The sequence below is a fragment of the Macrosteles quadrilineatus genome, unplaced genomic scaffold (assembly GCF_028750875.1).
Source record: "Macrosteles quadrilineatus isolate MER2022 unplaced genomic scaffold, UCM_ALF_1.0 Scaffold_19__1_contigs__length_3004403, whole genome shotgun sequence".
NCBI classification, from domain to species: domain Eukaryota; kingdom Metazoa; phylum Arthropoda; class Insecta; order Hemiptera; family Cicadellidae; genus Macrosteles; species Macrosteles quadrilineatus.
In genome coordinates, this window is record NW_026542612.1 from 1,071,706 (window position 1) to 1,099,152 (window position 27,447).

Here is a 27,447-nt window from a genome sequence, read left to right on the forward strand (position 1 = left end):
AACATGATCAACAGGTCAAGTTATTTACATTTACTGACAATATAAGATAACATGAATATAAATTTAATTTATAATAGTATAGAGCCAGAAAAAATATGGCAACATATTTTAGAGATTAGATGATTGTTTCTAATTCTTAAATATATATAATTTTAAAAATTACTATAATTTTAGCGAATTTTTCTATTTAAGCATTAGTAGTAGTGTTTAGAATATATGTCACCAATAACAAATCACTTGAACCTTTTTGGGTAAAATAGTACAGAGGTAAGAAAAGTTATGTTCAGCGATATGAATCAGTATCTTTAAACATTCTCTGTTGAAACAACTTAACCAGCGTAATTATTGTTGTGATAACAAATGAGTCAAATTTCTGTAAATTGTAAATAAACTCTTTAGTGCCTATTACTACTAATCAAAGAACTTTTAAAAATTGGCCAAAATATATAGTTCTTGCAGAATTTACGTTCCCTCGGTTATATTTTTAAAGATATTAGTGGGAGAAAAGATTGTGCCAAAGATGGTACGTAGGTACTTGGTACTTATATCGGTGCTCAATTTGTTATGACTTATCAAATCAAACTTGCGATTTCCAGGAGGTACTGAGTAGGATTGGAGGTACTAACTATATCATATAGTTTTGATCCTCATATATTGCAGTTATTAATTACCGTACTCATCTTATTTAACACATTTTTTAATCTACGTAATCATTTTCAGAGATGGAGTCATATGGTAATACCAAAGAGTGTGTTATCTAGTATGGAAGGCTTAAGCAATTCTCGATTAAATTAAACGAGTAAAATAAAATTTAGAGAAGATATGGAACTACAGGGATAAAGGAACAAGAACTAAAGACCATGATAGTCTAAGACTTCTCTAAGAAATAAACCATCAAACCATCTTCATGCTTTATGGTATACCATAAGTATAAAATTACAAATAGGTAAATCTACTTGTTTAATACTGACTGTAATTTAAAACTCAATAATTTTTGTTGTAGCTATCTAATTACTAAAAACTTTTACTACTTAAAACGAATCCCAAACAATAATAAGATTTTAATTTCAATTTTGAGCTTAATTGTCATCTATGTAAAAATATAAAGTGTTATGAACTACCTTAGATCCTAGAAGTTGAATTTAAATGAGGGGTAACAGCCTAGTCTGGATATAGTTGAATTCCAAGTCTAGATGAGTTTCAAATTTATAAATGAAAAATAAAGTATGAGCCTAATTATTAAAATAGAAAACTTACTTTAGTCAGAAAAATATTGGGTTTAACTCAAAGATTAGGAAACCATGCAGAAGTTGATTAGTTACAATCATCTCCAAAAATAAAGTACCAGAACTCTTGATAAAAACAATAATTTAGTATGCATTTTAAACTTTTAAAAATCTAATAACAAAATCATGCAGACATTGACTTTGGAATACAAAGAATTATGATGTGAAGAAACAGTTTCATACTATTAAATAAACATAAACAAAAATGATTTGAATACTTTTCTATCTGATGCACACCTGGTCATTGATTAGATTTTCTAGATTAGAAATAAGCATAGACAAAAATAATTAAATATAGACTGTCAGCCGTGCTGCGGTTACCATGGTTGTCATAGGTTCCGGCGCACACCGCTGTAGTTTACGTAGCGTGTACGCCGTAACTACATGGCGCTCCAAGCGGTGTGCGCCAGAACCTATGGTAACCGCAGCACAGCTGACAGTCTATATAGAATTTTTTTTGTCTATGAAATAAGTATAGTTTAATCAGCTCCAATTATGAAATTACAAATTAGCAATAGTACTTTTTGATCACACCTGCAACTAAAAGTTGTGCAAACTTATAGAGTTAAAAAGTTATCTCATTATACATTCACCATTGTAAAAAATCATAATTTTGTGTGGATATTGCCCGAGTTATTAGTTTTAATAATTTGGAATGTTCTTAAAATATTTTTCTCTTAACTTCATTTTTTTCTTTTATCCAACACTTGGTTTTTGTTATTTTAGCCAATTTCCCTATAAGGAAGTAGCTATTAGGTCTCATGGTAAGACTTGAGCCCGGGACAATCCCAGAGGCCAAAAACACTATTCATAAAAATTTTTATATATGTGTCCGCGAACTTGAGTAATTTTTGTTCGATTTTGATGCATTTTGGTTTGAAGGCGTAAGGTGGGATAAACTTGAATGAGTTCGTGAACTAGCATTGGACGATGGGAACGGGGTAAAATGTTGTGGTTTGCTTGTTTATGGATATATTTTTTATAAAAAATGTCAAATTTATTTATTTTATAACCAAGCTATTATTTACTTATTATTATTTTACTAAAACACACACTTTATTAGCCTCCGTATAGCAGCAAACCTGAGGACTCGTTTAACCTAATTTTTTAAATAGGATATAATTGTATACCAATTCAGGCAAATGGAAATTTGCTAAATCTGCAGGTTTGCTGTGGCAAAAGTATTTTTTTTTATAAAGTTGCTTGGAATTTGGTTAAAGCATAATGTTTTTACAGAAAAAATATTACATTCGCCATATATAATCAAGTGCCAGGAAAAATATATTCTTCTGTTGGGTAATTAAAGTTTAAACCATAATCTTTGTTCTTTTAGCGAACTTCCCATATAAGGAATAAGATTACCGTAGTTACTCATGGTAAGACCTGGACCTGGGACCAATCTACTATTTTGTATTGAGGTCCTTAGAGCCCAAAAACATCATCTGATCGAATTCATTTATATATCTAAATACTATACAGCCGCAATTGTTACTCACTCAGGTATACAAATTCTAGACCACTTCTAGACGAGCTAGAGACTTGAAATTTTCGGTGGTTGTAGGTCTAGTGCCCAAACAACCCATAAAATTCCAAAAAGTGACATTTTCAAATTTTAACCCCCCCGTAATCTCGAATTTCCCCCCCATGTTATTCTTATGGGAAATAGCATTGAAAATTGCCGACTTTGGTAAGCTCATCTGAACAACTTAGAAACGTGCTAGAGACTTCAAATTTGCGTAGTATTGTAGTGTGAGGTCTTACAATACCGGTGGAATTTGCAAAAGTGCCATTTTCAAATTTTAACCCCCCCCCAAAATTCAAAATGGCGGACCTCTGAAAACGACAAAACACGTTTTTTTCAACCGGATTTAGCTCGAAAACGGTAAGAGCTAGAAAAGATTTGAAAGTATATACAGGAACAGGAATTAAATTTTATACAAAACCCTCTTAGGCGTTTTCCAAAAATCGCACTCCTTCAGCTTCAAAAAACGCCCTACTTTCAAAATTTGTTAAATTTTTATTCAATTTTTACCGGTTTTCGCCATGTTTTCATACTTAAATAATTTTTTTTTCAAAAATTATTATTGCTTTGTATTCTCCTTATTTTACTTTAAATTTTACTCATTACATGTTTTTTGGTAACTTTACTCCTTGACCCCCAAAACTTAATTTTAATCTCAAAATTTGAAGGTTTTTTGCCACTTTTACGAGCCCCATGTTATTCTTATGGAGAATAACATTGAAAGTGGTCGACTTTGGTGTGCTCATCTGAACCGTTTAGAAACGTGCTAGAGACTTGAATCTTGGTATTATTGTTGTAGGGGATCTTATATTAACGGTGAAATTTGCAAAAGTCCCATTTTCAAATTTTAACCCCGCCAAAAATCCAAAATGGCGGACCTCTGAAAACGATAAAACACGTTTTTTTCAAACGGATTTAGCTCGAAAACAGTAAGAGCTAGAAAAGATTTGAAAGAATATCCAGGAACAGGAATTACATTTTCTACAAAACCCTCGTCGGTGTTTTCCGAAAATCGCACTCTTTCGGGTTAAAAAAACCCCCTACTTTCAAAATTTGGTAAATTTCTTTCAACTTTTTACCGGTTTTCGCTATTTTTTCATACTTAAATCATTCCTTTTTGCAAATATTATTATTGCTTTGTATTCTCCTTACTTAAGTTTAAATTTTACACGATACATGTTTTTTCGTAACTTTACTCCTTAACCCCCAAAACTTAGGTTTAATGTCAACATTTGAAAGTTTTTACGAGCCCCATGTTATTCTTATGGAGAAAACATTTACCCCATAAAAACCACCATAAGTCCCCGTTCCCATGGTCCGTTCAAATTGATTTTTTTATGAGGTATTCCTTAAGGTTGAGCTCGAAGTTAGCTTATATAGCTTAATATTGACGGTTTCACTTTTTGCTTTGTTACAACTTAACTCTAATCTACTAATGACGACTAACAGCTAGCTGGATTAGCTGTATACTAATGACGACTAACAGCTAGGGGGCCTGGGGGCGGAGCCCCCAGCGAGCCAAAGGCGAGTTCATATATATACGTCCGTTAGCACGATAACTCGAGCAAAAATGATCCGATTTTGATGAAATTTTGTACAAACGTGTAAACCTACATTTATTCAAACGAGTTCGCGAACAGCATGATCTGACTATGGGAACGGTGGTTTATGGGGGGTTTTATAGGGTAAAAATTGGTTTTTCTTATTTTTGATCCTAAAAACATAAAATTTTGCAATTTCTTTCTAAACCATTTTGTAGAGCTCAAAAACAATCAAATTAATATATTGAAGCGTAGTTATGCGCCTAGTAGTTATGGTGAAAATTACAAAAAATTGTAAGTATAAAATTCCCATGTTATTCTTATAGAGAATAAGTAAACTGTTGTAGTTTGCTTGTTTATGAACGTATTTTGATTAAATTTGGAAGATTCGTTTATTTCATACTAAACTATTAACATAAAAAAAAAACACTTTTACCCTCCCTGTTGCAGCAAACCTAAGCACTTGATAAACTAATACAACAAAAATACTAAAACAAAATAGGGAATAAATGTGATATTTTAAAGGAGATATTCAATCAGTGTGAATCCAATCAGACAAATGGAAATTCACTTAGTCTGCAGGTTTGCTGCGGCAGGGGTATTTTCATATTTATGTGTTTGTTCTATGTATATCAATTCAGCACAATTATAACCTAACTTTAAAGGGCTAAAAGGTTTTTAAATTGTTAAATTATATTAAAATAACTGAAATTAGTTTTTTTATTATAAAAAGTTATACTATGTTCATAATAGACACAAAGAAAGTTACAATTGTTCTGTTTACAATATTACAAAATGAAGTCAAAATTTAGATTGTCCTTCCATCAGACATGGGGGCTTTTATAAATAATTAATAATTCTATGTAACCAGAAAGTAAGTTATTATAAATAAGCAACACATAGTTGTTTCCCTTTTATTTTTGTAACTAAAGGTACTTAAACAGTTTCCATAATTAAAATGTAGAATAAAGTTTTTTCTATCGAATAATTCAGACCAGTATTTACAATAGGAATAAAAATTAGCAAGATAAAAGTGATGGTAAAGAATCAAACCACTCTCAACTAAGCAAATGTGGTTAGCAAGGCCAGTCGCAAGACAAAGCCTGTTAATAACTCCTTTGTAGAAAACTGCACCTTTTTAAAATAAAAGCTCATGAGGAATGCTAAAGGTGAAGGAGCATCCGTTTTCAATTTACACTTAACACTCGAAAAGGGGTAGTTTGTTAATATTTTGTGTAAAATTTCAAGATGCAACTGATTAATATTGTTAATTGATTGTTAATGTTAACAGCTGTAAAATATGTTGCCACATTTATATTGTGGACACTCTAATTCAGTTGAAAAACAGTTTATAGTGACATCTAATTAAAATTATGAGTGTACAAAAATCGGTGTTATGTACTCAGTGTACTTATGTTTTAATTAAAAATAAAACTAATAAGGTAAAATTAAGTATTTTACATTTAAATAAGCTTTGAAAATCTTCTTTCAACTGATTAAGACTGTTCACAATGTTATCCAGTTTTATAAAAATATTTATATAAAACTCTATTTCTTATAGTATTAAAAAATAACATAATATTACAAACCTAAATAATAATTTAAGGAGCTATTCGTATTGCAAAAGGTGGAGTTTCCTCCAAAGACAATAGTTAATGACAGTTCTAACAAAATGTTTACAGAGAGAAGTGATAAAACACCAACGTGTTATTCCTACGTACACAGCAAATTAGGAAAAATACAAAATGAAACAGTTGGCTCATAATGCTACCTTGTGTGGTCAACCTTCACTTATTGATTCTAGACATTTTTTTCCAAAAATGTCAACAGATATTATCCGTGGGAGTCCCTTCTAGTAGTTCATGTCTCAGAAGAGGAAGAGGTCTGTGGGCAGGAATCAGGAACTGGTACTTGACCGACATCTTTAGGAACGTCCTTAGAACTTAGAACACGAGGACACTTGGCGACCAAGCCCTCGATCACTCCAGAACTGAACCCATGAGGAGTATGTGCTCGTTCTTGTAAAAGTTTAAATGCGCGAGAAGGAATAATGTCGTATCCTAAACTATCTTCGACATCTGAGTAGTAATATGGATTTCCCCAAGTATTGTAATAATCACAGTAATCGTAATAGTTGCCTCCATAGGCTTCCTGAGTTTGAGATGTGGAGTTTGTGGCAGTGTTGTCATTAGAATGTACGGCAGTGGACTCGCTGATAGGGGAATGCTGGAAACTATCATCTGAGGTAGAACTGAGTGTATCGTAAGGATCCATGTCTTCTTGAAGGATTCTTAGTGCAGCTGCGTACAGCTTATCCATTGGCAGTTTTCTGAAGTGACGTCCTTTTTTCTTGTTCAACAGGCTTTGTACTAGTTCTCTGACCAGCCTGTCATTAATTGTTGGTGAAACAGGAGAATTAATACCAGAGGATGATGACATACTGTCCGGATCACTTGGTGTGTAAGTTTGTAGAGGAAGTGATAGCCTTTCTTTTCGAGAGCATATACTTTCAGTATCCCCTAATGTGGTATTATCTACTATCTCCTGCTCGTCACTCTCTGTTGAACATTCATCTTGAAGCAATTTAAATAATCTTGAATGAGTTGATGCTCTTTGATAAGGTGTCAGTTTCCTTAACTCACTACCACATTCGGGCTCAGTATCAGTCTCAGAGATATGACGGCTCATATCAGAGGTGACACCGGAATCGTCTTCTTCACTTTCATCCTGTGATTTACAACTAGCCTCTCTGACTTTTCTTGGCTTTTGATCAACTTTTAGATGATTACTGACTTCACTCTTAGAAATTTCACTGACAAAAACATCATCATCACACTTTTCCTCAGCTCTGCTGCTATCATTTGAAGTTACAGAAGTTTGTGTTGCTTCTTTACTCTGTTCGCTAACAGCACTGCTCTCTTCTGAACTTCCACTCGATGAGCTTGAAGTACTTGAGTCATCATCATCATCATCATCGCTAGAGGATGAGTCATAAAGTAAATCTTCTATGGGTATTTTTTCATGGTCATCTTCAATAGTTTTGAACTCTTGTTCTATATTTCTATCATCCACGCATATTGTCTCTTCTTTGCTAGTAGAGGACGGTTTTTGAATATCTTCGACTTCATCTGCTGTTCCACAATTTTCCATTTCACTACCACTGAAATTATCACTACCTGAATGTTTTCCGATGCGGACTGTCTGAACACTTGTACTGCTGGAGTCATCTTCCCAATGTCCGTCACTTTCTTCCGGCCTACTATCGTCACTTTCTGATGTCAAAATATTATAAGGGGATCTCGATCCAGACTTTGTGATACTTTTGGGAGGTAGAGTAACACTAATACTGATATCTGCAGGTACTCGAGACTTAGTTGTTAAATCATCACAGCTTAATTCTTTCCAAAAGTCGATAGGTGATTCAGACTTGCATCTTTCTTCTATTGTATCAGCTTTACATGACTCACCACAATTCACAACCACTGAAACTTCTTTATCACAAATGTTATCACTGTACTTATTATCCTCCAATTGACAATTTATATCAATTGTATCTTGTTCAATAGGTTGAACATCACCAGTCTCTATCCCGTATGTTACACTAATGTTCTCTGATGATTTTGTTTTCTTCTTAGGTATTGTAAAAGTAACAGATACATCTGGTTCATCATCAACTCTCTTGACCTCCTGTATAATTAGACTTCCAGGCTGGACTTCAGCCTCTGGGCTTGATTCTATCTCACTATCTCCAACAATGACAGTTGTTAAGTCCTCATTGTTTTCTGTTTTACTAAATTTAAGTTTTAGAGGCAACCTAACTAGAACGGTGGAAGATTCAGCATCAGCAATATCATCATCAGTATCTTCTCCATTGTCCAGAGTGGCTGTGGAACTTTCTCCTTCGCTGGTTGTTTCTCCATCAACATTCAAGCATTTTACTTTCTTTAGACTTTCTATCTCAGAATGTTCACTTTCTTCAAATATCACACTGAGTTGATGTGGTAGTTTATCTTCATATTCCTCTTCTTCTTCATTAGTTTCTTCATCTGGTTCATCTGGTTCATCTGTCTCTGAATTCTGAGACTGAATGTCAGAAGTACTAGAATCCTTGTACACACTTATATCAGGAACAGACTTTATAGTCTGCAATCCCATTGGCCTGTCAGAATTATCATCCTCGACCTCAGTGTCGGAACCGTCGTCAGTAGTAGTTCCTCCTGAATCTCCATTTACACTTGGTGAACTAGTTAAAGAACTCTTATTTCTGCTCATTTCTCTTTCAGAATCTGAAACTACATCACTGCTATATCCGCTGTTTCCGTACGGATGGCTCGGAGTGATGACAATCTGAGGTGTTTGAGAGCGATTGTCATGGTAGTAGGTGCGATATGGTTGAATAGGAGGTGGGTACTTCTTAAAGTAAGCGGCATAATAGTTCATTTCATCTGTGGATGAGTATCCACACTCGTCAGAATCACTTGTATACTGAAGGTTCTGAGGAGGAGGTGGTGTATACATGTGGAGTGGGTAACCATACGGTGGATGTGGATATCCGTAACTGTTGTTCATCTCAGCCACATAAGAACACATGGCATTGTAATGGTCCCAGAACTGCTGTTGCTGTTCAACTGTCTGCGGCGGGGGAGGGTAGTAGTAATAGTTAGGAGGGTAGGGGTAGTTGTTGGGAGCCCACATAACCTCTCCCCCATCATATATTTGTGGTGTTTGACGGCCATCAGACATTGCTGCTATAACAAATAACACCACCAGACATGTAAACTACCTATAAACAATTTGGAACTTTTAATCATGTTAATGCAGAATTTCTTATTCATCCAAGTAGTCTACCATCTGGTATTTAAAAAGATTCTAACATAATTGTATAGTTATAAACAGTAAGACATAAATATAATATATTGCTAAGTACCTACCTTTTGGGATAACCTTTTTAAGATTGGGTACTGCACTGAAAATATTGTAATCAAACTTATCATTTAGTACCTAGCAATTTTGTCTATACATTTTTTACTGTACCTACTGTTTAAACTTTTGCCACATACAGTTCCAAAGAAGTATGAGAGTGTATTTGATAATACAAGATAATATACTAAATTTCCACAGGTTTCATGTAAAAGGTTCTTCTTTAGTTTAGCTTATTTGTCATTCAACCCCTGTAAATTTGAACAGTATCTTCCAAAAACTTATTGCATTCTTATATAACCATTGTATGACAAATTTATAGAATTACTTGACCTGATGAGGGGGCTACATTATTTTGAATAATCTCAAAAGTTTGTAAGAGATGTACAACAGCAAAAATGCAGAATCTTTTGTTTCAATTTACAGTTCTTACTTTTATTTTTGCAGTTTGTAGGTTCATATATTTATCAAACAAAACTTGCCTTTTGACTGGTGTTTTAGATAGCTGCTGCACAGAATTACATATTTTATGTGAAACGTTAGATTATATTTTACCTTGTTTTATTGGCCAGTCTAGAAAAAGTTGTATCTAAATCTTATAGTGTGATGAGTTTTTGTTGGTGTGTGTTTTTATTTGGAGGGGGGGGGGAAGAAAGCATTATGTATTTAGCCTCTTTTGGGAATAATTAAAAAAGTTACTTTCTAAAAACATTAATGGTCATTAGAGATTATGAAAGTTTTTTGAATGATAACAGCTGTTTCAACATGCGATCTTTGACATGAACAGCTAATTAGATGAGCTACAGAGATACAAATGCTCAAATGCATTATTTATGGATATTTACATTTATGCTTATGAGAGTGGTATGGTTGTGATTTTAGAATATCTATATACTTATACTTAATACAATAAAGGTGTTTCTCTGTTACATCCCTTTTTCAACCGTCCTACTTACCCAATGTTTGTTATTGGGGCGTCATTGTAAAGCTTGCGATCTAGGGGAGTGAGGAATGGTAACTTAAAAGGTAATTTATTCATTTAGTGCTTTGTCCCCCAGCATTAGATTTACTTGGAGTTTGCTTTAAAAGATTCAGTGATGCTGACCAATTTTTTACAATGGTTTGGATGTGAATTTAAATATGATTAGCTGATCTTTCAATTAAATGTTTAGCCCTTACCACTCTCATGTCGGCCGTGATCCAACATTGGCCGTTTCGCAATCGCATCACATGTTGACTTAAAAAAAATTTTAAAAATTCTAGGAATTTTTAAATATATTTTTAAAATTTTTATTATTAGTGTAATTTGAAGTTAAAATACTGTTAGGTATAGGCGCTTAAAATGAGAGTTGTAAGGGTTAACCATAGACGTAAACAACAGACAAAATAGTTTAAATAAAACTCGTTTTAAAATAAATATTTTAATTTCTTATGCTAGCCGCAGCACTGCTATCAGTCTATATTTAATTATATTTATCTATGATCAGATTCATTGAAGTCGCGTTGTGTGACTGGCTAAATAACATATGACTTTGGAACCGTTACTATAATGCAAAAAAATTTCACATTTGATGGATTTTAATAACGTATAACTTGGTGATTAGGACGGTAATTATGATTGAGGGATGAAATAATGAGAATGCTGCACTGCGAAAAAGAGTAACTATTTACAGTGAAAGAAATGAACGTTGTAAGGACATACCTGAGGGGTCGTTACCAGCTGTCATAGCTTGTAACATTCGGAAGGAGCGAGAAGGGATGGCTCCACCAGTGTACTTGCGGGGTTCCGCGGCTTGCTGCTCGGAGGGGGGCACATACTGCGGGGGTGCATCTGAGAGGAATTGCGTCTATTGTAATACAATAATGGTACAGAACTATATGGTTGATAGTTGATAGTGAGGAAAGGGAATAAAATATATGCATCTTTTGTGCCACCACTGACTTTAAATGGTAAACATCCTCAGCTGTATAGTAGGGTGGGCTGAAAAAATCTAAAATTTTTTTAGTTTTAATACCTTGGAAAAGTTGCTAAATTGTAAGACCAAAACCTGGTAAAAATATTAAAAATAATGGTCGTTATCTTTCAGTAGCGCATGTGCTCTAAAGTTTGATCAAAAAATTAAATACTCATATTTTTTCAAAAAATTTTTAAAATTTTAAAATTTTTGATTTTTATATTGTAATAGTTGAAAATGTCATCTGCAGGACACTAAGGACTACAGTAATTTTAAGTGAAGACAACATTTGTCTAGAGTTAAAATATTGGGGTAATTAGATTGGCTACACGTTGTTTTGTAGTAAAGGGGAGTAAAGAACACAGAGATGTAATTTTAGGCCTTTTCAGAGACCTACTTTTACATTTTAAGTTTAAACCCGCTGGGTTGGTCATCATCATTTTCTCAAACAGGGCGGTACATTTCCAACTAGTGATAGCCTAGAAATCAGCCCTTATAGTTTCTGATTCTACCATTTTGGCTACTGATAACTGCATAAGAAGACTTTAAGTGATGGTGAGTATATAAGGGAAAACACGAAATATGGCTTCTCTTAAATCTGAGACCAACTACTAAAACATTATTAACTAGCTAACTAGAAGAATATACTCAGTAAAACAATTTTACAAGTTAAAAAAAATATCAATTAAATAATCTTTAAAGTCTATATTAGTTAGTGAGCACAGGGAAACATCATCACCATCAATCATGTTGTTGAATTTTGGAAACTTTAACTTCAGAATCACATGACGTCGGTCGGGTTACTGACCCGCTAAAGCCGCGCTTAAGTGAATTTGTATTCCTATGCGCGACCGGAAGATCAATTCTGACTTTGTCCGTTGTTTTTGTTATGTTACTATCTGAATGTGTACAAACAGATTTGCGGTATTACATTTTGATATCGATAATTATTTTTCAAATAAGTGTAGTACAAAATTATGTTTTTCTAGATTTTTGGCAATATTTATACAGCCAATGCGCGACCGGAAGATCTTAGCTTACAATTTTGTTTAAATATCAATTCCTTGGTGTCTTGCAGATGACATTTTCAATTATTACATATTAAATAAAAATTTTTTTAAATTGTGTAATATAATACAGAGTTTTTTTTTATTTTTGGTTGAAGAAAACGACCAATATTTTTCATGTTTTTGCCAGGTTTTGGTCTTACAATTTAGCAACTTTTCCAAGGTATTACAACTAAAAAAAATTATTGATTTTTCTGCCCACCCTACTGTATAGGACCGTTTCCAGTTTCTTACTTAATGATAACATGAATGAACAGAGTGATGATATAAAATACGTATATCTGTCAAATACACCAGATTTTTTACCAAGCAAAACAACAAAATTTTGTCAACACCGTACATGAACTAGACACAAAAAACGTGCTTAAAAATTTACACTGGGATGAGAAGTCTACTTGTGTTGGTTAGTCTATGATAATAATTAGTTACTGGTGGTCCATTATAGATGGGAGATTTCAGTTTCCCAAGTCAATATAAAACTGTAATCCCTGTGTCAAAAGTTAGGCCAATTTTGCACAGTGAGTCTTGATCTTACTATGGTTTGTTCTAACACACCTGATGCCTGAGGCTGAGGAGTTCTATTGGCAAGCCTGTTCTGGCCTCCCTGCACTGGACTGTAGGCCTGAGGCACTGAAAACAAAACAATCAAAGTTAATGGCTTATACTTAAAATATTTGGAATTTGAATAATTTCACTTTATTAATTATGTAATAAACTGAAAAATATATCACAGTAAGGACCCCTGTCCTCGACTGATCAGTCGCCCTATCACTTAGCCATCGATGTATATAGCCTAACTGGATCGCGCCCTGCCACGAGAGTACAGTGCTGAAAACGAGCCGGCGCTCAATAGGCTCCCCCCCCCACAAGTGGGGTACCAAGCGGCGCCGGCGACTATTTCGTGCGTTGACTTCTGTATGATGCACTGTTTACATCCCATGTAATCACTGTTGTACTCGTGGTGTTATGCTGGTAATTTTTGTTAAGTCTAATGAAAGTTCTAGATAATGCCGCAGAGCTGTGTTGCATTCAACTGAAGAATCTTAATTCTTTGCAAAAGGATGAAGGATTAGCATTGACTAGCAAGTTGTCTGACAACCATATATGTTACAGAAACAGGAAAATTAACGTCAAAATTGCAGCTCAAACCTTGAGCTCGGGCGTTGCTGACGCTTTAGAATTTTTGTTAATGAAGACACACCAACCATCGATTTCATTAGAATAATGGACCAATTGTTTGACATTTTCAACAGTAGAGACCCGTTTGGGAAGAATTTAAAATCCCCCATAAAGAAAGAAAGCACCTTATCTACATTAATATGATCTTATACATAAGTTTAAACTATTTAAAAAGTTACAAAATTGAAAACGTCCCCATCTTAGAACACCCATCAACACAATTCACATTTTAATTGATAAACTACTAACTGATCTCGAAGTTTTCTAAAGATCACCTGGAGTTGTTATTTTCATGTATTTGAGGTAGAGAAGGAAATAATAACAACCCAAATGTAAAGCAATTTCATCAGTAACTTATGTTCCGTAACAGTATCCAGCCTCAGCCTTCTGCAAAGGGAAATTGTTTGGTTTTTGACGAACACCACCAAAATACAGTCATGAGATTTGGAGAAGCAGCGTGGTTGTAAAGTAATGAAACCGAGGACAACGACGACGAATTTGATGATTAATCTTTGCGAGAATACTAATAGTACATTATAACAATTGTACATGTTTTTTAACAATTTAATTACCGGTAAATGTTTTATCAAATAAAAAATACCCCCCCCCCCGCAGCAAACCTGCAGACTAAGCGAATTTTCATTAACCTGATTGGATTTACACTAAAATGCCTCCATAAAAATAGCACATTTATTTCCTATTTAAATAGAATTAGTTTAACGGGTACTTAGGTTTGCTGCAACAGGGAGGGTAAAAAAGATTTTTTTTATAAAATGATAATAGTTTAGTAAGAAATAAAAGTATTTACCAAAATCAATCAAAATATGTTCATAAACAAGCAAACTACAACAGTTGACTTATTCTCCATAAGAATAACATGGGAATTTTAAAATTACAATTTTTTTGAATTTTCTCCGTAACAATTAGGCGCACAATAACACTTCAATATACTAAATTATTTGTTTTTTTAAGCTCTACAAAATGGTTTAAAAAGAAATTGTGAAATTTTGTGTTTTTAGGGTCAAAAATGGGAAAAACCTATTTTTACCCCATAAAACCCTGTTTCCATAGTCCGATCATGCTGGTTCGCGAACTCATTCAAGTTTATCCCGCCTTACACCTTCAAACCAAATTTTATCAAAATCGGACAAAAATTACTCAAGTTATCGTGTGGATGGACACATATATATATATATAGATATAGATATATAAAAATTTGAACGAATGGTGTTTTTGGCCTCTGGGGACATCAAAATGAAAAAGTAAATCGGTCCAGGGCTTAGGTCTTACCATGAGACCTACGGTAATAGCTACTTCCCTATAGGGAAATTCGCTAATATACAATTTTACTGTGTTAAAGTTCAAGGTTTTATCTTTTGACTTTCTTCCTCTATGTCAAAATTGATGAGTTTGAGTTTTGGTGGAAATATCCATATTGGGTCCCCTTAAAGCCAAAAAGTATGTGTACAGAGCTACGGACTGATTTTGATTAAATTTGGGTTGTTGACATAAGTTAATGGGAGTAAGTATGTGTCATATCGCTCGTATGTGTACATGTTTTTAAGTAAGTGTTGTTTTTGTGTATAGATCCGTAGTTCATGTGTACGCCAAAATGAGGCTCCTAACTGCTTACTGGCATCATATTTGTGAACAGAATGACCCTACTTGTAGCTCTGTATCTTACATTTACGTTTCTCTGTGTGTTTTTTATATTTTTGTAATCATCAAATTTCTTGCCATGTTTGAACAAGAAACATATCTGATGCTGACATGCATCAGCAGATGACTGAAGTTCCTGGCCCTAATGCAATAATGATGGGGGGGAAAGTACAGAAATGGGCTATGGAGTTTAACACGTTCCCTACCAACATGTTAAACAAATTCTTTCACCGCAGACCAGCGTCAAATATGGTATATTTTTGCCACATACCGGCTTCAACTTTAATAGTTGACGGATGGTTTGAACTTACTGGACTGACGTCAAAGCCAACAGCATGCGCATGCAATTTATGAGTTGATGATTTGATGATGTTGATGTTGATGATTGGTGATTTTTTCTGTATAGTTGGCAGAATTTTTTACCCTCAAAAGTTCTAGAGGTCTCAATGCATTAGTCTTCAATCGAGTTGGTGTGTGTTATTTATAATCTTTTTTGTGTTTTATATCATGGATAAAGATTGCCATACTACTAATGGATAAAGTCATCGATACATACGACGAATTAATCTATGGACCAAGGTCATAACCATTGTTGAGAAAAAAAAAATATTTGATACATGATTGCATTTTTTATTGTTCTCTCATGTAAATAATTATTATTAAGACCCTACCCGACAGAAAAAATAATATAAAAGATTGGTCTGTGGGTATGTTTATAAGCTTGATTCAAAACCAAAATCTGGCTCACTGATTAGGGCAGTGACAAACCAACCTCGGACAAATGAAATGTTGGACAAATGAAACTCACCCTTAAACAGTAAATCTCTTTACAGTAGACTCCCTCGTATCCAGACACCTTTTAACCGGACTACACTCGGCGGAAACGACATCTCTTTAACAGGAAAATTTGTATCAGCACATTGGTTTAACCGTACTAGATTGGCAGGAAGTGGGCGGTACTAAAACGACTGTTCTAAGGACGAAAGATTTGAGACCAGTGATCACGTGTCTAAATACAATGGTCTCCAAAATTTAAGTAAAATATCCCAGTAAACGGTCCATTTTAACGATTTTTTGGGGACGTCGGTTTAACCAGAAAAACCATTATCCGGACTGGCCTCGGTCCCAAGGAGTCCGGATAAGAGGGAGTCTACTGTATTTGTAATTTGGGCTGCGTTAAAAAGACCCTGTATTTGGGGTTCACTTTTTTACCAGCAATATTAAAAATAGAATGCATGTTTGGTGGTCAGTCACTAAGTTGTTGCAACTTTTTTGTAATTTTACACTTTGACTCACTACTACTGATCGAGTTTCCTTTGAAAAAAATATTCTTAAAGTTACCTATTTCAAAATTTAACATGTTTAGGGTTTATATTTAATTTAATTTTACAATGCCATGCTTTACAACCCAAAATCCATGCAGCAAACAACTATCCAGAACATGCAAACCTGTAATTTTTTAAAATATATAAACTGACAGCTCAGAGAAGGTAAAAATCATACACATCCACTGTGCTTTTGGTAGGTTAAAGTTTCATGAATTAAGTTAATCCCGAAGAAAATTTAAGATCCTTAATCAAACCCCAAATGGTCAAACATCTTTACTTTTGATGCTAGCATTGGTTTTTGTTGACAATACATAGTTTTATAGGTTTATATGAGAATAACCCCGCCGCAGCAAACCTGCCGACTAAGCGAATTTCCATTTGTCTTAATTGATTTTCAATTAAATATATTTTAATAACATTAGGTTTACCGAGTACCTAGGTTTGCTGCTAAAAGGAAACTAATAAAGTGTGTTTTTTTGTAAAATATTGATAGCTTAGTACAAAATAAATAAATTTGATCAAAATACAAAATATATCCATAAACAAGTAAACTACAACATTTGACAATTTTCTTCATAAGAATAACATGGGAATTTTAAATTTACAATTTTTTAAATTTTCTCCGTTACTATTAACCGAACAAAAATACTTTTATATACTAAATTAATTGTTTTTTTTAAGCTCTTTAAAAAGGTCTAAAGAGAAATTGGGAAATTTTGTGTTTTGAGGGTCAAAAGTGAGAAAAACCAATTTTTACCCCATAAAACCCCCCGTAAAGCCCCGTTTGCATGGTCCGATTATGCTGGTTTGCGAACTCATTCAAGTTTATCCCGCTTTACACCTTCAAACCAAATTTCATATATATATATATATATATTGATATATAAAAATTTGAACGAATGGTGTTTTTGGCCTCTGGCGATATCAAAATGAAAAAGTAAATCGGTCCCGGGTCTAGGTCTTACCGTGCCACCTACGGTAATAGCTACTTCCCTATAGGGAAATTCGCTAAAATGTAAAAAATAAAGAAATTACTGGTTGGATGCATGTTGTAAGTGTTGAAAAATAGCAGGCCTTGCTACCACTTTTATGAAAAAATAATTTTTCAGATCTTAAATGATTTATGAACTCAGAAATGATTTTATACTATGACATTTTTCAAAATTAGTACATATAAAGTAGAATATAAACTAGTGGCTTGTAGGGGCAATAGCCCCTATATTCTATAGTAATTACTTTTACAAATTATTAGTCTCATGGGTTACCCTACCTACCTTGAATTATCATTTAACTTTTTTTATTATGATATGTATAATAGTTATTACATACCTGCAAAATGCGTTTTGATGTCTGCTCTATTTAAAATACAAAATTCCAAAGGACATGTGGTGTGTTTATAATATAAACTTTCAAATCATAATACAACTAAGGAACATTTTCCAATAACATTCTTCATGACTATTAAATAAATATATATAGATTTCTTTAAATATAGACAAATTCACTTAGAAAAACACATATAGAGATAATGTCATCATCCAAATTGTAAAATGCTAATTCATCTAACAAAATCTCTCTGAAAAAACATTTGTTGTATAGTATCCATTTTGATCTGTTAGTACTATAAGGGAGTATGTTTTATCTATGGTACTATTAACATCATCCACGCTCTTTACCCATCTAAAAGCAACATAAAGTTAACCATGGGTAAACACTGAGATTTTCAAATTAATGCCAACTTTTGTGAAGGTTCGGCCTTCCGCCACAATTTCACCAAATCAAATTGCGCAATGCACTACAATGAATGCACCCATAGTTCATTGGCCCTACGCATGTGTAATGCAATCTCACATAAAAGTGGTAATCTATACACAGGAATAACTTCATGGTTATCCGATGCTCATTTATTCTTCTTCCATTAATATCGTGCCAAATCTGGCGCCTCTAGTTCTCATTTCGAGGAACAATACCTCTGAGTGGTAGTCTTCTGACATTATACATTGTTACTGTGCAAGCCATTTAAGTTTACAGTTTTTAAGTTTTGTGGTTATATTTTTCAATTTATATAATCACAGCTGTGTTTGCACTAAATAAAAATACATAAAATTAGATTCCCATGCTATTTAAATGTGAATTGTTTTTATTCCGTAACAACCTTTTTGTGCATAATTAAGAAAAATGAATAATTTTCCCCAAAATTTCATGCCCAGACCTTTAAAATGAGACCTCTTCCAGCTTTCTACCGCCTCCCGTTCGCTCACAATTTCATTGTAAAATTTTGGGCTTACGGAATTAGATATATAGATTCTCATTTCGAGGAACAATACCTCTGAGTGGTAGTCTTCTGACATTATACATTGTTACTGTGCAAGCCATTTAAGTTTACAGTTTTTAAGTTTTGTGGTTATATTTTTTCAATTTATATAATCACAGCTGTGTTTGCACTAAATAAAAATACATAAAATTAGATTCCCATGCTATTTAAATGTGAATTGTTTTTATTCCGTAACAACCTTTTTGTGCATAATTAAGAAAAATGAATAATTTTCCCCAAAATTTCATGCCCAGACCTTTAAAATGAGACCTCTTCCAGCTTTCTACCGCCTCCCGTTCGCTCACAATTTCATTGTAAAATTTTGGGCTTACGGAATTAGATATATAGATGTTGGATTCACTAAATAATTTTACTTGGAACGTTCTTACAAAGTTGTTTTAATACAAAATATAGTACAAAACAGTTTGACATTCATTTAGGAGACAGTTCTGAAACGGAAATAATCTTATTTTTCAATGTACAAACACAATAATATAATTAGATATTTTATGGGGAAACAATTGAAAACATGCGGTATGTAAAATATAAAAAATATTCCTACGACAGTTATTTTAAGTAGCCGTTTCAGTTCAGTTTTTAGAATTGTAAACTTTCACATAACAGAGCATTGTTTACTTTCGAACAGCATAGTTTTACTCATAACACGGGTAACCGATCATTGAGGTTCAAGGATTGAGAGAGAAGAAGGAAATTGTAATGATTTGAAATTAAAGTAATCAGCTGTTCAGGCCAATTTAGTTGTTGAGTGGTGCAATTATAATGTTTGGTACAATATGTTTCGTTGCATCACTGTCAGTGGCAATGAGAGGTTATAAACGAAAACATTATCTCTCTTAGAAGTTATGAGTAGTGATTTTTAGTAACTAAAACACTGTCGTAGGTAAAGTAGTATAGGCTATGCAACTCTTGTAAATAGTGTCAACGACTATCTTTACGCAATCGCATAAACTACTATTTTCATTTTGTAAAATTTTATCCCTACAATTTCTAAAGTACAAGATTGCAAACCTGAAAACCCCTTTTTCCACAGATAATTGTTCGTAATATTTTTGATTATTAAGATGTTATTAAAATGACTTGAATACATTGTTACTGTGTTTAAACTGAAACACCAGTTAATGACATACAACACACACACTTCTACCCATACTCTCTTCGCCGCCAGTGCCATCCGTCATGTTCTGAAGTATCCGGAAGGCTCTAGAAGGTATGGCAGAACCTCGGTACCTCGGATCTGACTCGTTGTGAAGGTAAGTTTCATCATCAACTATTAAATAATAACATGGTTCTAATCCAACGAATACGCAAATAAAGAAAATCCCATATAAGGTAAGTTGGGGTAACTGGGCCATGATTTTACAACGAAGTTGAGTATATTTGAGCTTTTTACCTTTCTGTCAGCCAAAGTATACATATATATTTCTTTGTAGATGAGTGAAAATAAGCTGCTATATATGTATTTTACATAAAACTTAATTTTGACAAAAGTTATTTCTTAAATAGACTTTTTATATATTTTTTTCATTTAAGTCTGGTGGGCCCACTTACCCCCTGAAACTGGGGCAACTGGACCACCTAGTCCTAAATACCATTTGGGCGTGAATAATTTGCTCTGGGGTAACTGGGCCTGATTTAATATCTTTGTACTTTATAAAAAATAACAAACATTGGTTTATCTTAAGTGCTTTTAAAGATATTTGGAATGTAAATGGATAACCTCCCGTTGCCATGGTGACTATGTTTTTGAACAAATTGAATAAAATACATTCAAAACACACCTGTATTTATATAAATTATAAAACTGAACCAAAATAGGCCCTAAGTATACAATTTAGTAATTAATTATGCCTATATTATTTCAGTTCTAAATTAAACGTGTTTTTTTTACACAAATGACATTGCAAAAGAACGCTGAAACTTCAAACAGCTAAGTTACAGCGACCTAGAACGTCTTATTATGGCAAGGTCAATAGTTCTTATTTTTCTAGATGTCCCACAAAGATTCTAGTTCCTTAATTTGATAAAAGCCTCGTTTAGAAATAATTTTTGGTTCGTCAATCGCACCGATGACATCTTCCCAGTCGTATTTACCAATATCTGCTTTATCTGGCCATTGCCAGGCCTAAGAGATTTTTGCATTGCAGATATTTCTACTTCAATATTTGAAAGGGGTTAAAATTTTCCCAGGAAAATATTCTCCTTCATACTTAAATATTACATATTCACCAACTTTTTTATGAATTTTTTTGCAGTTTGGAAAGGTTGTCGAAGGACTGTTCACCGTTACATAACATTTCAATTTTGTTCTCATCTTCCAAAGTCCTTTCATTTTCTTCTACAATGTCTTTTAAATCCAAACCATCACTGCTGTCAGACTCATAGTCAAACACCCTTTTTTTGTTCATCTTAAATATCTTATTCATGACTTTTCGTTTGGTTACTCCAGTTGATTTTTCAGTTTTCTTTGTCATTTTGAGTTTTTTCCTCTCTATGTTTTCCTTTTTCTCTTTCTCTTCTTGTTCTTTCTTTAATAGATAGTCTTGGGTTGTAATAATTTCACAATTCTTGACGAGTTTTTTTCTTTTTCTCTCAGGATTTTCTGTTTTTTTCTTCTCTATTTTCATAATTTCTAGCAACAATTCTTCAAAGCTTTTACGCCCCTGCAGTGTGGGAGTACTTTACTCTTCTGAATGTACAACTAAAGAAGAGTCAACTTCTGGCTGTGCTCATCCTGAAGCAGAACAAGGTAGTGGTTGCACTGTGGTTGAAGATGTACTGGCTTCCAACTGCACTGATATCTGAAGTATGACAGGTTTTCGGTTGTACAGTGGTTGAAGGAAGGCTGGCCTCTAGCCAGAGCAAACCGTATCTGTTTTAAATATTGTTCTTCTTGGGGCTGAAGAAGAACACGTTTCTGGTTGTATGGTGGTTAAAGGGGTACTGGTTTCTGATGATTCTGGTCTCTGGCGATTCTTCTTGTACCTGACCAAATCGTCAGCCTTAAACACCGGGGTAACTGGGTCCTGTGGGGTATCTGGGACCATACCTGGCCCAGTTACCCCAGACATGTGACCCAGTTACCCCATAAAAGCATTAGTTCAAGGGGTAACTGGGCCACATGTCCTAACCTCAAAACTTATTGGACACATGTGCAGAACTAGATGTAATAACGATAATTACATATTGTATTATAGATCTACAGTATCGAGTATTATAAAAACACTTACATTGAATATTCAAAATAATATTAAAGTTGTCATCACACTGCGATGTTTTCAGAAAAAAACAACTAACTTTTCAAATGTACCTATTAAAAGGACAACAATCATAAAAGAGGTTAGGTTTGATGTTTTAGACAGGAAATACATCCTAGCAGTGCTGCCAACACCCAAAAACCAAAATACTCTTACAATAGCAGAAATAGCAGCCAATGGCCCAGTTACCCCCTGGGCCCAGTTACCCCAACTTACCTTACCCTCTTCTAAACAAGTTAACAGCAGAGTTTAAGAGGAAATACTTTTTTTCTGGGTCTCAATGTTAACTATTTGTGTATTTTAAGAGCTAACTATTTGTGTAATTTAGGAATTCTGAACAATATTGTTTTACACTTTAGTGGAATAAATATGGTTTAAACTATATTTTTAACTACCCTAAATTATGTAAATTATGAACATTACATAGCAAATTAATAAGAAAAATAGCTTCTAGTTTGGATTCCGTTCCTGTCATGCAAAAGAATTATCAATTTAAGCATCCCCTGAAGCTTCCACCTGATGCAATGTCAGCCTGCACCATCATTAAGAATTGACTGTCTAATTTACCACTTTCATCCAACATTTTGAAGACTTTGGATGGAATATATCCACCTCTGTACCTTGGGTTTTCTTCGTCTTCTTGTACAATTGTGTCTGTAACTAATAAAAATATTTGCCTAAAATCCAAATTTTGTGGGTACGGTATATAACAGTTTTGCTATTTGTCATATCCATGGTGAATTTCCCTCTGTAAAGATAAATGTCCTGTTCTAGTTACTTTAATGACTACTAAAACTGTCTTTGTTTGGTTTTATGTTAAAATATTTTTCATGTAAATATGTTTTAAATTGCATTTACTTTAAATGATTAGAGAAGTTGACACTAAGGATCAATTTTACAAGTCCAGTAATAAATTACTCGTAACTAGATGGTCCACTTAATTTCACATTGAAGCTATATTTTAGTATCTACAGTTCTAAATTTAAAAAGATTTACTATTCTTAGGTTAAACACTTGACATAAAATAAATAATGAGGGTACATTTACTGGGCTATTTGGCTCAAGAATAAGTAAGATTTTAGTGTTTTGCTCTTTTTATAGTAAGAATTTTTGTTGATGCTACAACAAAGTTGTTGTTTGATTCTATTGACTTTTACCACCTACCAGTCCTATTTTCTTTGTTTGAGAAATGAACATACCTTGAGACTTGACTTTGTCCATCAGAGCCCGATCATCATCAGAAAGCTGTAGTTTACGCAGCTGACTCAGTGGAACTCCCTGGCTGTTGTACGGAGCGTCGTTCTGGTCGGCTCCTGTATATAACATCCAAGGATATTGGAATTTCATTTTGTAAATGGGGTAGGTGGTCGACAAACGCTTAGAAGACTGAAGTATCAACATGTAGTAATCCGTGTGTATCTTCCCTCACAAATTGACTATTGATTTCATGTATTACATGAAAGGTTACTTTTTCGCTTTTGTTTGAGCTGGATTGTTAATGAAAAGAAGTAAGCCCATTAATAATTATATTAAGGTACACTGCAATCACAAACCAATTAATTGTGCCTTTTGGTTGACTCATGAAGTCACTTCTAGACGCATGAATTTATACCAATAAAGTCGGGCCTTAAGTATGTACTCATATCGTAACGTATTCATTATTTTGGTTAACATTTGTGCGAGGGAGGTGTTCCTAAACAGAGGACTTGCAATGTTTTATATTTTACTTTCAGGTATATGAGATACTGAATCGTTAGGTAAATAATTATTTTTTAAATCTATTTCAAAGATTAAACTTATCTATGAATAATATATCTATATAAATAAAATTTCAGTTTTGTCTGTACATTGTTCAAAATTATAAGTTTTTAGATTATTTTTCCGTTTAATACATTTAAGAAGCCGAAACCAGTCAAATCTCTATATCTGTCTGTCGGTCTGTCTGTTACGGCCCAAGAGGCATTTTACGCGGCCTTCTCCTGAAAAACGAGAGTAGCTATCAAGATCCAAATCATTTTAATGTATTCACTGGATTAGCGAGATTGTCTTTAGCCATTAAAATATGGCCTCACTATTTTTTAAATAAAATGACGAAAGTTTAAAAACCCGATTTTGTGCGATTTTTGTCAAGTTTTCTCCCAATGTCCATCACATAATCATCTATGAAATAACAAACAGCTGTTCGGATCAAGATTATTTTTTTTAGCTGTTACTGATATGTTTACATTAAACTAGGTGGCTTTCGCAGAGGCATCCACAAAATTGAGCGGAGTCATCAAGGGTTCATATTATATTGTTTTTGTCATACTGCAGTAAAAACAGTCGTTTTTAATGCATGCGTTGCGGGTCTAAAGTAGCATTTTTACTCTTTAGGGAGTAAAAATCATTTTTAGCCTCTATGGAGTAAAAATCAGCTGTTGTAAATTTCTATTGTAAATGATTCCATGTATCGAAATATGTATCGATCCGTGCTTCGTAATCATTTTAACCTACAGTCTACAGTCTCTTCCCATAGCATTTTAACATTGCAGATACATTAATCCATTACCACACTCAACACTGCTCACATTTACTACTTCCTACACCACCCCCTACGTCATGGACCTGTTTCCCTCTCTTCCCATAGAATTTTAGGATTGCAGATACATCATTGTAATTGCCAAAGACAGTTCCCACACTCAGCACTGCAAGCCTTACTACTTCCTTCATCACTTCCTACGTCGTGGGGCCTGTTTTCTTCCCTTCTCATAGCATTTTAGGATTGAAAATACATTAATCTTACTGCCACAGACAGTTCTCACACTATGCTCATACTTTACTACTTCCTAAGCCACTTCCTACATCGTGGACCTGTTTTCATCACTTTCCATAGCATTTTAGTATTTTAGATACGTTAATCTAATTGCCACAAACATTGCCCACACTCCGTACTGCTAGCCTTTACTACTTCTTTCACAATTTTCTATATCGTGGACATGCTTCCATCCCTTTTCATAGCATTTCAGCATTGCAGATAAATTAATCTAACTCCTACAAACGGTTCCCAGTTCCCACACTCCACACTGCTCACCTTACTACTTCCTTCACCTCTTCTTACGTCGCGGGCCTGTTTCCCTCTCTTCCCATAGAATATTAAGATTGTAGATACCTTAATCTAATTGTCATAAACAGTTCCCACACTCCGGGCAGCTCGCCTTGACTACTTCCTTCACCACTTCCTACGACTCGGGCCTGTTTCCCTCCCTTCCCTTAGCATTAATGGATTGCAAATACCTTAATCTATTGGTCATAAACAGATCCCACACTCCGGACAACTCGCCTTTACTACTTCCTTCACCACTTCCGACGTCGCGGACCTGTTTTCCTCCCTTCCCATAGAATTTTAAGATTGCAAATACCTTAATATAATAGTCATAAACATATCCCATACCCCGAACAGCTCGCCTTTACTACTTCCTTCACCACTTCCTACGTCACGGACCTGTTTTTTCCCTTCCCATAGCATTTTAGATTTGTAGATAAATAAATCTAAACGTCAAAAACAGTTTCCACACTCCGGACAGCTCGCCTTGACTACTTCCTGCACCACTTCCTACGACGCGGACCTGTTTTCCTTTCTTCCCATAGTATTTTAGGATTGTAAATACCTTAATCTAATGGTCAGAAACAGATCCCATACCCCGAACGTCTCGCCTTTACTACTTACTTCACCACTTCCTACGTCACGGACCTGTTTCGTTCCCTTCCAATATTATTTTAGGATTGCAGATACCTTAATATAATCGTCATAATCAGTTCCCACACTCCGGACAGCTCGCCTTTACTACTTCCTTCACCACTTCCTACGTCACGAACCTGTTTCGTTCCCTTCCAATAGCATTTTAGGATTGCAGATACCTTAATATAATCGTCATAAACAGTTCCCACACTCCGGACAGCTTGCCTTGACTACTTCCTTCACCACTTCCTACGTCGCGGACCTGTTTTCCTTTCTTCCCATAGTATTTTAGGATTGCAAATACCTCAATCTAATGTTCATAAACAGATCCCATACCCCGAACAGCTCGCCTTTACTACTTCCTTCACCACTTCCTATGTCACGGACCTGCTTCCTTCCCTTCCAATAGCATTTTAGGATTGCAGATACCTTAATATAATCGTCATAATCAGTTCCCACACTCCGGACAGCTCGCATTGACTACTTCCTTCACCACTTCCTACTCGCAGACCCGTTTTCCTCCCTTCCCAACGAATTTTAGGAATGCAGATACCTTAATCTAATCGTCATAAACAGTTCCCACACTCCTGTTTCCCTCCCTTCCCTTAGCATTATTGGATTGAAAATACCTTAATCTATTGGTCATAAACAGATCCCACACTCCGGACAACTCGCCTTTACTACTTCCTTCACCACTTCCTACGTCGCGGACCTGGTTTCCTCCCTTCCCATAGTATTTTAGGATTTCAAATACCTTTATCTAATAGTCATAAACATATCCCATTCCCCAAACAGCTCGCCTTTACTACTTCCTTCACCACTTCTTACGTCACGGACCTGTTTTTTTCCTTCCCATAGCATTTTAGGTTTGTAGATACCTTAATCTAATCGTCATAAACAGTTTCCACACTTCGGACAGCTCGCCTTGACTACTTCCTTCACCACTTCCTACGTCGCGGACCTGTTTTCCTTTCTTCCTATAGTGTTTTAGGATTGCAAATACCTTAATCTAATGGTCATAAACAGATCCCATACCCCGAACAGCTCGCCTTTACTACTTCCTTCACCACTTCCTACGTCACGGACCTGTTTCCTTCCCTTACAATAGCATTTTAGGATTGCAGATACCTTAATATAATCGTCATAATCAGTTCCCACACTCCGGACAGCTTGCCTTTACTACTCCCTTCACCACTTCCTACGTTGCGGACCCGTTTTCCTCCCTTCCCATAGAATTTGAGGAATGCAGATACCTAAATCTAATTGTCATATACAGTTTCCACACTCCAGACTGCTCACCTTTACCACTTCCTTCACCACTTCCTACGTCACGGACTTCAAGCTAGTGTCGTCATTTGATTATATTTATGATCCATACCGTTTCTGTTCTAATATCTGTGGATTAATACTCTCAGCTATTTCCTTATCTACTGCATTCAAAAGTCAACAGCTGATCATATGTTTTTGTTTATGTGTCAAATACTGCTTCCATAAGGATTACATTGAAACTTTGAGACCCAGTGGGGCGGATTCCTGAGAGACTTTTTTAACGCCATATAGATGTTGGCACTCACCGATATGGTCTTTATCACCATGCAAAATTTGAAAACGATTGATTCAGCCGTCTAGGAGGAGTTTGCGTATTACGAAATGCATAAGAGTCGACGTATAAGAGCTTCGCTC

General features: G+C 34.6%; 1 protein-coding gene across 4 annotated transcripts in view; it reads right to left on the reverse strand.

Annotated features, from left to right (window-relative positions):
* Positions 1-27,447, reverse strand: part of LOC129005277 (uncharacterized) — a 111,995-nt gene that overhangs the window by 1,585 nt on the left and 82,963 nt on the right. The window contains exons 8-11 of one of the 4 annotated variants that reach the window (XM_054434115.1): positions 23,246-23,359; positions 19,943-20,059; positions 12,847-12,921; positions 10,972-11,100 (exon numbers count right to left, since the gene is read on the reverse strand). In XM_054434115.1, coding sequence (XP_054290090.1) covers positions 10,972-11,100; positions 12,847-12,921; positions 19,943-20,059; positions 23,246-23,359 — 435 coding nt within the window. Of the gene's footprint in view, positions 1-10,971; positions 11,101-12,846; positions 12,922-19,936; positions 20,060-22,613; positions 22,707-23,245; positions 23,360-27,447 lie in introns of all 4 variants that reach the window. The other 3 variants (XM_054434114.1, XM_054434116.1, XM_054434118.1) reach the window with 3 other exon arrangements.